This window comes from Mercenaria mercenaria, chromosome 1, assembly GCF_021730395.1.
Source record: "Mercenaria mercenaria strain notata chromosome 1, MADL_Memer_1, whole genome shotgun sequence".
Taxonomy (NCBI): Eukaryota; Metazoa; Mollusca; class Bivalvia; order Venerida; family Veneridae; genus Mercenaria; species Mercenaria mercenaria.
The window spans coordinates 68,105,831-68,117,705 of record NC_069361.1 but is presented as its reverse complement, the minus strand read 5'-3'; the positions used below and the strand labels follow the sequence as shown (position 1 = coordinate 68,117,705).

The 11,875-nt window shown below is 35.3% G+C and overlaps 1 protein-coding gene across 1 annotated transcript; it reads left to right on the top strand.

Moving 5' to 3' along the window:
• The first annotated feature begins 5,975 nt into the window (after positions 1–5,975).
• LOC128559673 (uncharacterized) lies at positions 5,976–9,133 on the top strand. Its single transcript, XM_053552022.1, has 2 exons — positions 5,976–6,055; positions 8,137–9,133. The coding sequence occupies exons 1-2, from the start codon at positions 5,976–5,978 to the stop codon at positions 9,131–9,133; spliced, it is 1,077 nt and encodes a 358-aa protein (XP_053407997.1).
• Positions 9,134–11,875: the final 2,742 nt, after the last annotated feature.

Below are 11,875 nucleotides of genomic sequence, written 5' to 3'. Positions count from 1 at the left end.
TGTTTTGAATATATGTTATTTTAGATAAATAAAATGGAAAGAGACAAATATTTACTTTGCTTGAAACAATTATGTCAAGTAGGCCATTATTGTTTTTGGAGGCCAGTGTGAGCCCTGAGTATATCAGTCAAGCCAGATTGAACCATGAATGGCAATCAACTGGGTCATGATGACTCTGAATCGCTCACCTTAGTAATATCAGCCACATGTTTAAATTGGCAAACTCATGCTAAAATATTAGAAAGTATGTCAGTAGGTCACATTCGTGGTCACTGAAAGTCAGTTTTAAGGTCGGTGTGCAAAACTGTACATGTCATCAGTATTTATTCATATATAATTCATATAACAAGTGACCCCCGGGCAGGGGCCTCTTTTCACCGCAGGGGCATAATTTTAATAATCTTGTTTGAGATCCACTAGGCAATGCTACTTACCAAATATCAAAGGTCTAACAGACAAGAAGATTTTTATATTTCTTCCCTATATAAGTCTATGTTTAATATGGGACCCCCAGGGCAGGGCCTCTTTTCACTCCAGGGGCATAATTTGAACAATTTTGTTAGAGGACTACAAGGCAATGCACCACACAAAATATCAAAAGCCTAGGCCCTGCAGTTTCAGGCAAGAAGATTTTTAAATTTTTTCCTATACAAGAAAGTAGGTTAGTAGGTCATATCAATGGTCACTGAAAGTCTGTTTCAAGATCGGTGTGCAAAACTGAACATGTCATCTGAATTTCATGGCTTTATCTTAAATAAGAGGGCCAAGATGGCCCTAGGTCGCTCACCTGAGAAACACACCATAACAGTGCAAACATATTTGACCTAATGATTTCATGGAAAAAATATTCTAACCAATTATCATTAAAATTGGAGCAAAAATCTAGAGTATAAATAAGTATTTTCTTTGATTTGATCTAGTGACTTAGATTTTGACCCCAGATGACCAATATTCCAACTTGACCTATATTTCATCAAGGCTATCATTCTGACCAAATTTCATGAAGATCAATTGAAATATACAGCCTCTATCGCATACACAAGGTTTTTGTTTTTATTTGACCTAGTGACCTAGTTTTTGATCCCAGACTATCCATATTCGAACTTCACTTTGACTTCATCAATGCAATCATTCTGACCAATATTCATGAAGAACAATTGAAAAATACAGCCTCTATCGCATACACAAGGCTTTTCTTTGATTTGACCTAGTGACCTAGTTTTTGACCCGAGATGACCCATTTTCAAATTTGACCTAGATTTTATCAAGGCTATCATTCTGACAAAATTTCATGAAGATCAGTTGAAAAATACAGCCTCTATCGCATACACAAAGTTTTTCTTTGATTTAACCTAGTGGCCTACTTTTTGACCCAGATGACCCATATTTGAACGTGACCTAGATTTCATCAAGGCAATCATTCTGATCAAATTTCATGAAGATTAATTGAAAAATACAGCCTCTATCGCATACGGAAGAGTTTTCTTTCATTTGACCTAGTGACCTACTTTTTTAGTCCAATGAGTCATAATCTAACTCAATGTAGATTTTATCAAGGCAATCATTCTGAGGAAATTTAATGAAGATCAATTAAAAAATACAGCCTCTATCGCATACATAAGGTTTTTCTTTAATTTGACATAGTGACCTAGTTTTTGACCTCAGATGATCCATATTCAAACTCAACCTAGATTTTATCAAGGCAATCATTCTGACTTAATTTCAGAAAGATCAATTGAAAAATATAGCCTCTATTGCATACACAAAACTTTCTTTGATTTGACCTAGTGACCTAGTTTTTGATCCAAGATGACCCATTTTCAAACTCGGCCTAGATTTTATCAAGGCAATCATTCTGACCAATATTCATGAAGATTAATTGAAAAATACAGCCTCTATCGCATACATAAGGTTTTTCTTTGATTTGACCTAGTGACCTAGTTTTTGACACGAGATAACCCATTTTCTAACTCGGCCTAGATTTCATCAATGCAATTATTATGACCAATATTCTTGAAGATCAACTGAAAAATACAGCCTCTATCGCATACACAAGGCTTTTCTTTGATTTGACCTAGTGACCTAGTTTTTGACCCAGATGACCCATTTTCAAGCTCGACCTAGATTTCATAAAGGTTATCATTCTGACCAATATTCATGAAGATTAATTGAAAAATACAGCCTCTATCGCATACACAAGGTTTTTCTTTGATTTGACCTAGTGACCTAGTTTTTGACCCGAGATAACCCATTTTCAAACTCAGCCTAGATTTCATTAAGGTGATCATTCTGACTAAATTTTATGAAGATCAGTTGAAAATTACAGCCTCTATCGCATACACAAGCTAAATGTTGACAGACGACAGACAGACAGACGACAGACGCCGGACATCGGGTGATCAGAAAAACTCACATGAGCATTGCTCAGGTGAGCTAAAAACAAGAAAGTAGGTCACATTCTTGGTCACTGAAAGTCAGTTTTCAGATCGGTGTGCAAAACTGTACATGACATCCAAATTTCAAAGCTGTATCTTAAAAACCAAGAATGCGGGTCAGTAGGTCACATTCAGGGTTACTGAAAATCAGTTTTCAGATCGGTGTACAAAACTGTACATGTCATCCAAATTGCAAGGCTGTATCTTGAAAAAACAAGTAAGTAGGTCAGTAGGTCATATTCAAGGTCACTGAAAATCAGTTTTCAGATCGGTGTGCAAAACTTTACATGTCATCCATATTTCAATGCCGTATCTTTAAAAAAAACAAGAAAGTAAGTCAGTAGGTCACATTCATGGTCATTGAATGTCGGTATTAAGATCTGTGTGCAAAACTGGACATGTCATCCAAATTTCAAGGCTGTATCTTCAAAAAATAAGAAAGTAGGTCAGTAGGTCAAGGTCAAGTGATCCTTAATATCTTGGGATCATCAGGTAATTATTATCAAACAGTCTAGGAAGTAAGATCTGATGACTTTTAAGTATTTTTTTCCTAAAAAGCTTATGACTTATACATATAACAAGTGACTCCCGGGGCGGGGCCTCATTTTTTCTTCAGGGGCATAATGCGAACAATCTTCTTAGAGATCAACTAGGCAATGATAAATACCAAATATCAAAGGCCTAGACCTTGAACATTCAGAAAAGAAGATTTTTCCTATATAAGTCTATGTTTAACTTGGAACACTCCCCGAACTCCCCTGGGTGGGGCCTCTTTTCAACATAGGGGCATATTTGAATAATCTTGGTAGAGGACCACTAGGCAATGTAACATAACAAATATCAAAAGCCTGGGCCTTCCAGTTTAAGACAACAAGACTTTTAAAGGGTTTTTTATCTATACAAGTCTATATAAACCATGTGTCCCTGGCCTGAGCGGGGCCATATTTGACCCTAGGATGATATTTTGAACAATATTGGTAGGTGACTACTAGATGATGCTACATACAAAATATCAAAGCCCTGGGCCTTGTGATTTAAGACAAGAAGATTTTAAAAGTGTTTCCCTATGTAAGTCTATAATAAACATGGGAACCCCAGGGCGGGGCCATATTTGACCCAAGGGGAGATAATTAGAACAAACATGGTAGAGGACTATTAAATGATGCTACATACCAAATATCCCTTGAGCAATTCGTGCTCAGGTGAGCTAATAAATAAAACATAAGGCTGCCGTATCGTAAAATGTGTCATTTAAGGCCATCTCTGTCAAATTTATCATACTCTTCAAAATTATGTAATTTAAGCTGTTTTCTAAATCTTACCTGTAGATGCCAATACCGTTTTGAATTTTTGGCCTAGGGACTTTTTTTAAAGATTTCCACTATACAGTATCTTGAGAAATAATATCAAAGAGAAAGAAATCCCAAAACAATCTGGTCTTAATGAATGCATATTGCAATTTCTTGTGTTGTTCATATATACACACGAAACATACAATATTAATTGCTCCCCATAGAAATGTGATTCATGTGTGGCCTAGATTTAAGACATATTATGATTCTCAAGGATAATGTTATATCTACAATTTCGACTGAAGAAACGATATGTATTGCTCCCCATAGAAATGATATTAAAGTGAGACCCAAAGCTAAGACAAATGATAATTCCCCAGGATAATTGTCTACATAGCTGTTTACTACACGACTTTCGATTGAAGATACTGACAATATTAACTGATTCCCATAAGAAATTAGTTTGTGGCATAAATTTAAGATAAATTATAATTCCTTCACCACTAATGAGAAAAAACAATGAACAAATGATTTAGCTTCAACAGAATGTCTTGCAAATAATTGCATCTTGTGAACAAACACTTTCATTTTGAGCAATTTATTACCACCTGTTATACCGTAAAATGGCACGAGGTTTCTTTGTTGGAATACTGGCCGTTGTAACAAGTTGCTTGCTCTTGTTTAAATCAAGAATTCGAAAAGCTATTTATAATATACAGGTTTCTAGATGAAACAATTCGCTGTCAAATGACCAGAGATGTCACTTAATTTTCTAAGGTTAGCTTAGTACTTTCGTCTTTACAGCTGACCGCATGTATTAGCATGCTTCCTTTTGACTGACACTAAAAAGGGGTAGCCAAATTCGGAGCTCTATGTATGTATCTATAGAGCTAAATCAGTATATACCAAATTGTACCAGTAATGCCAAATTCAAAACTGAATATAAAAAATAAAATTTTGTTTTTAACGTTAGAATTATTTTGAAAAAAAAAGAAAGCTTTTTTTTATTCTGTGATATCTTAGACTGTTGTCTCATTGCTTGTCTTTCTCATATTTCGGTAAAAGTTATAGATTACCGAGAAAAAAAACATTACTGCAATCCAAAACGTTACCTGCAGTAAAGTATTTGGAAGTATATCTTCTCTAATAGGAGCTAAGACTACTGGCATATTATTATCAAAAGTATACTATTATCTATTCCTGATAGTTTGCAATCATGTTCATGGTGTATCGAACCGCAAATGATCTATTCCTAATGATAGTTTGCGACCGTGTTCATGGTATATTGAACTGCAAAGTTATCTATATTCCTAGTAATAGTTTATCATCATGTTCATGGTATATCGAACCGCAAATCTATCTATTCCTGATAACAATTTGCGATCGTTTTTAGGGTATATCGATTCGCAAACATATCAAATTTATCTATTCAAGGTAATATTTTGCGGTCGTGAAAGTTATTTTTCCTAATAACATTATGCAATCGTATCCACTGTATATTTAATCCCAAATTATCTATTTCTGATTTTAAAAAAAATGCGATCCTGTTAATGGAATATCAAGTAGAAAATAGTGAGACTGAAAAACGTACTTCATATCATTTCAAAAGTTCCAATTTTTCTGATGAAGTTCAGACTAGAAAAAGCGTTAATATGATTATTTAAACTTTACCCTGTTAAATTTCTAAAACGGACTGTTCCATCATTCAGTCAGTATGGGCAGTGCCACTTATTATTCAAAGGGGTGTTTAACTAAACAGCGAACAATGCAGACCATATGATTCTTGCAAGCTGGTCTTAGTCTGTACTGGTCGCAAAAGCAAAAGCACTTGCCACAAGCAGACTAAAGGTTAACTAAATAAAACTAAAGCATATTCTATGACGTAAAACAAATAAAATAGTACAAGCATCATACCATGATGACATAAGCTGCCAAGATCCCTTATTTTTTGAAAATCTCTAAATCTGTCACAGTCAGATATAAATTGGACTTCTATTAACTTCATCGTAGTTTCATGTTTTCAACATCGTGGTTTCGACATTTCACCATCGTTGTTATTCCGACTGTTCAGTATCGTAATATAGTTCGTTCGCTTTTTTGAGCTCCCAATATGTGGCGATGGTTATAACGGGACGCCACAGTATTCGACTCCGCTGTTTTTATGTACTCTTTTATATATATGTTATAACGATTAACCACTGTGATCAGTCAGTTTACTCTGGAAAACTATCATTCTGTTCTGTCAACGATGTCTTGCTTGATTGGCAAGATATGGAATGCTCTAAGAATGTCGTGTTTTCTGCATTTTGACATTTGCAAATCACCAAAGTACGTATTAAAGGGAATTTACTATTACATTTCACCCAGAACTGCGGGAAGTAGTCTCTGATATAAAGTTGCAAAAATGATCTCATAATGAAAAGGTATTTTTGTGCTGAAAGGCTCTCATGTACTGTACCAATGTACTTTTGCCGCCAACGATGACCTAATTCCACTGTTCGCCGAAAATTTTCTGTTATGCTGCCCATATTTTGCATTGCATAATATGGTATTGACTCTTTGTTGAAATTTTCTGTTGAGTCATGCCCTTTCGCTTTTATGAGGTGTAAATACTTTAATAACTCCTATCTTTTACTTATAAGTATAATTTCCGGGATATAATTACTACCAAAATGTATTAACTACTGATCATTTATTCTAATATTACCTAAAATTACACTATACATGTATATCGTTATACTAGAGTGAAATTTGATATCGAATTTGTATGATTTTATGTAAGCAATGAGACACTGAAATGTTCGTGTTTGGCAATTTAGGTGTTGCCTTACATCATTATATGTCTGAAAATGCGGTGTTTCTTCCTAATTACTAAAGGAAATAAGCTTAATAATTATAGCTCAGCAATTTTGTAGAAATGTACCGCTGGCAAATTTAAATACAATACTAAAATATTTTATATCATCATTGGTACAATGTATTGCAAGAATCAAAACAAAAACAAATATATCACAAAAGAACAGCTATTTTATAAAGACTAATATTTTCTTAAAACATCTTTGAGTTTGTATTTACTCTTTCTGTTAATATACACCTTTATACTGTTTCAAACAAAACCCTCCTAATTCAATCTGCAGATATAACCCTGCTAAATTTACCTGCAAATATAGCTGTCCAAACTCAAAAAGAAAATGTAGCCCTCCCAGAACAACCAGCAATTATGGCGCTCCAAATGCAACCAGCAAAGACAGCCCTACCAATGCAACCAGAAATATAGCCCTCCCAATGCAACCAGCAAATAGATCCCCTCCCAATACAACCAGCAAATATAGCCCTTCCAATGCAACCAGCAAAAACAGCCCTCCCAAAGCAACCAGCAAATATAACCCTCCCAATGCAACCAGCAAATACAGCTCTTCCAATGCAACCAGGAAATACAGCCCTCCCAATGCAACCAGCAAATATAACCCTCCCAATGCAACCAGCAAATAAAGCCCTCCCAACGCAACCAGAAATATAGCCCTCCCAATGCAACCAGCAAATGTATCTCTCCCAATGCAACCAGCAAATACAGCCATCCCAATGCAATCAGAAATACAACCCTTAAAATGATACCAACAAATACAGCCCTCCAAATGCAAGCAACAAATATAGTCCACCCAATCCAACCAGCAAATATAGCCCATCCAATTCAAACAGCAAATATAGTCCACCCAATCCCACCAGCAAATATAGCCCACCTAATTCAAACAGCAAATATAGGCCACCCAATCCAACCTGCAAATATAGCCCACCCAATTCAAATAGCAAATATAGGCCACCCAATCCAACCAGCAAATATAGCCCACCCAATTCAAATAGCAAATATAGGCCACCCAATCCAACCAGCAAATATAGCCCACCCAATTCAAATAGCAAATATAGGCCACCCAATCCAACCAGCAAATATAGCCCACCCAATTCAAATAGCAAATATAGCCCTCCAAATTCAACCAAAAATATAGCCACCCCAATTCATCCAGCAAGTATAGCCCTCCTAATACATCCAAATCAAACAGAAAATATAGTCCACCCAACGCAACTAGCAAATATAGCCCACCCAATTCAAATAGCAAATATAGCTCTCCGAATTCAGACGACAAAAAGCCCTCCAAATTCAACAAAAAATATAGCCCCCCATCCTAATTCAACCAATAGATTCTGCCCTCCTAATTCAACCAGCAAATATAGCCCTCCCAACGCAACTAGAAATATAGCCCTCCCAAAGCAACCAGCAAATACAGCCCTCCCAGTCCTTCCAGCAAATACAGCCCTTAAAATGAAACCAGCAAATACAGCCCTCCAAATGCAACCAACAAATAAAGTCCACCCAATCCAACCAGCAAATATAGCCCATCCAATTCAAACAGAAAATATAGTCCACCCAATCCCACCAGCAAATATAGCCCACCTAAATCAAACAGCAAGTATAGGCCACCCAATCCAACCAGCAAATATAGTCCACCCAATCCAACCAGCAAATATAGCCCACCTAATTCAAACAGCAAATATAGTCCACCAAATCCAACCAACAAATATAGCCAACCTAATTCAAACAGCAAATATAGCCCACCTAATTCAAACACCAAATATAGTCCACCCAGTACAACCAGCAAATATAGCCCACCTAATTCAAACAGCAAATATAGCCCACCTAATTCAAACAGCATATATAGTCCACCAAATCCAACCAGCAAATATAGCCCACCTAATTCAAACAGCAAATATAGTCCACCCAATCCCACCAGCAAATATAGCCCACCTAATTCAAACAGCAAATATAGTCCACCCAATCCAACCAGCAAATATAGTCCACCCAATCCAACCAGCAAATATAGCCCACCTAATTCAAACAGCAAATATAGTCCACCCAATCCAACCAGCAAATATAGGCCACCCAATCCAACCAGCAAAAATAGTCCACCCAATCCAACCAGAAAATATAGCCCACCCAATTCAAATAGCAAATATAGCCCCTCAAATTCAGACAACAGATATAACCCTCCCACCACGAACAGCAAATATAGCCATCCAAGTTCAACCAAAAATATAGCCACCCCAATTCATCCAGCAAGTATAGCCCTCCTAATACATCCAGCAGATACAGCCCATCCAAATCAAACAGTAAATTATAGTCCACCCAATCCAACCAGCAAATATAGCCCAAATAATTCAAATAGCAAGTATAGCTCTCCAGATTCAGACGGCAAATATAGCCCTCCCAACACAAACCTCCCCCAACCCCACCTCTTAACCAATAGATACTGCACTCCTACTCCTAATTCAAACAGCAAATATAGCCCTCCCAATTCAACCAGCAATATAACCGAATTTACAATTCCGTTGGCTGCTATGATTTTTACCTGATGTTTTTATTTTAATGCGCATGCGCTCTTTACTTGTGGCAAAAAAGACCGCTCAACAATAAATAAGCATACATGGAATCATTATATTATGACCTTTTTGTTCTTCTTTTTATTGCAGATAATATCGCAATTTATCCACCGAAATACAGAAAATTCATGAATTTCGTAAATTTATAGAAGGCCACAGAAGATTGCTCTCCCATTTTCAAAACAAAAACTGCTTTGTTAGATATTCTCTGTGGCACGGGATAAAACCACTTCTCAATGGATATGTTAATACGACGGTAATAATTGTCAGTCAGTTTAGAACAGCAAATCTACCTAAATGTTGTAATAAACATACCGTTTCATGCGTAAACATTAAAAACAAAGACCAGAAAAAGATGAAAACTTAGAACTGCGCAATAACATAAATAAAGCGCATTTAGGTCACAAACCAATAGAATTTTTACAACTATTCCCACGGTCCAAAATACAGAGCTTGTCTGGAACATTATTCTGCTCATCATGCCATCTTTATATTTTATCTTTACCTATCAATAACATGTTTATATGTTGCATCACAGCTCTAAATTTTACAACAAAGTGGTGATTATTTTTTATCGTTTTTTCACATTTAAGTTTCTTCTGATCTGAGCCGAATTTTCTGGTGGGAAATGTATGGAACCTCATACATACTGTCTCACGTGCCTGCATGGGAAAAGTATTTTAATATCTTTACAAGCATTAAATCAGTCTAATTATGCAATTAATTACTATGCATTCAGACATTTAGATGCAGGAATAATTCAAATGAATAAAGAAATTATTGTTAAGTTTTGTACCAAATGCTAGCGTAAAATATATTGGACAAAAAAGAGGAGAAAAACATTTTTCTTTTGTTGTTGTTTTTTTTTCTCTTTATTTTTTTTTTTTTTTTTTTTTTTTTTTTTTTTTTTTTTTATTCTAAGACGTGAAAATACAACGAATCTAAAGACTTCTTGTCAACAAAATCTAATAACCTTGTTCCATTTAAACCAAGTACTGGCTAAATATCTAGTTATATTATACACTAATTAAACGGTGATGGCGGACCTGAAGTGGTAATATCACGACGAACTTATATTACAAAAGAGCGTAGCCCAAGTACCGTTATAGGGTTAGAAGTGCTAAAGGTCACGTAAGGAACGTCATTGTTGTTTAACAAGAAGTTTATTATATACTTTAAGGTAGTTCTGCACGTTCGGATCAAAATTTATTCTACAATGTAGAATTGGAATAGACTCCCTCTAGATCCTATATAAATACATGTAGCTAGAAACATTTTAATGTTCTTTCTATTATTATTTAGCACAACGGGAAACATACTTACTGTATCTAACATTGAAACCTAAACTGAAAAAAAACGGCAAGGCAGATTTAAATAAATATCAAAGTTTTTTAAAATTAAAAGTCATTCAAGAAAAAAGGAATATCATTCATATCTTCTGAATTTGTAGATAAATAAAAAATGAATTTTGATCTTTCGAATTCCCGTCATGAAAGGTTTTCTTTTCTTTTCTTTTTTTTAAGCTCAAATACTTTTTTTGAAGAAGAAGAAGAAAAAGAAGACAAAAAACCGATACATTCTAAATGTAAAAAAAAGCAAACATAATGTTATTGTTTTTAGTTTTGTGAAAAGTGAAAACTGTGAAAATAACCAGAATGGAAATCTAGCCTGGCTAGACGCCTAGATCGAAATTTATATCATCGTGGATATTGGGAGAGGTTAGCTTAAGATACTTCGGCGCACCCGGTTTATATGCAGTCTGGTCAGGATCCATGCTGTTCGCTTTCAAAGCCTATTGCAATTAGAGAAACCATTAGCGAACAGCATGGATCCTGACCAGACTGCGCGGATGCGCAGGCTGGTCTGGATCCATTTTGGTCGCAAAGCCACTATGTTGATTTTTCCTATGGCGCGGCTCAATTTATTATCACAGACATAGCATTATTGGAATATTTGTAAGATGACACTTCCTTTTGTAATGAATGTTATTAAAAGAGATGCAACATAAATTTGAAAGTGTCGTTATACATTGAATAAATCATTTTTTTCAATTTTTATATAAACAGGATAGTTATAGACATTCCCTATGAATCATAAATGTGTTTCGATTTCTAGCGGGACTTGTCGGTGCCGTTTAACAACGTTACGTCAGTTCCGGGTTTGTAATTCATTTGATGTTGTATTGACGCCATGATGTAGAGATTTTTTTGTGATTTGTCGAAACGTTAATAAAACAGAATGAACACTATAATAGAGTCTTTGAACATTCGATACCCCTTTGGGTAATAACAGTAATACAATTTTATTTAATCGAATATACCCCGACCCATTGTTGAAAACTAACAAAATACGAATTTGTAAATAAATTGGTAAAGTAACAAACTCGCATTGTTATGGTTATATGGGGGAATTTAATCTAAAAAGAATGTTTCAAAATGTAAGATAACTGTTCCGACATTAAGGTATTAGATCACTAATAGAGAACCTCCTTTTTGAAGAGTATTCAATTCCTACCATAAACCTACTTTTACTGCAATTCTTAGCGGGGCGTAGGTTCAAGCCCTACTGGGACCAAATTTTTTTCCCCTTATTTTCCTTTTTTCTAGTAAGTTTTTACTTCTTTCAAGACTTATTATTGGTTTCTTGTACAAAAATGGGGAAAAAATGAATCTTATAAGCGTTTTCTTGGTGTTCAAAGTGAATTTACTACTTAAA

Bases quoted from the DNA above. Each gene is read 5' to 3' on its own strand.
- LOC128559673 (XM_053552022.1), top strand. From the start codon at position 5,976: ATGTCTTGCTTGATTGGCAAGATATGGAATGCTCTAAGAATGTCGTGT. The intron at 6,056-8,136 runs GTACGTATTAAA...CAATTCAAACAG, and splicing joins GACATTTGCAAATCACCAAA to AAAATATAGTCCACCCAATC.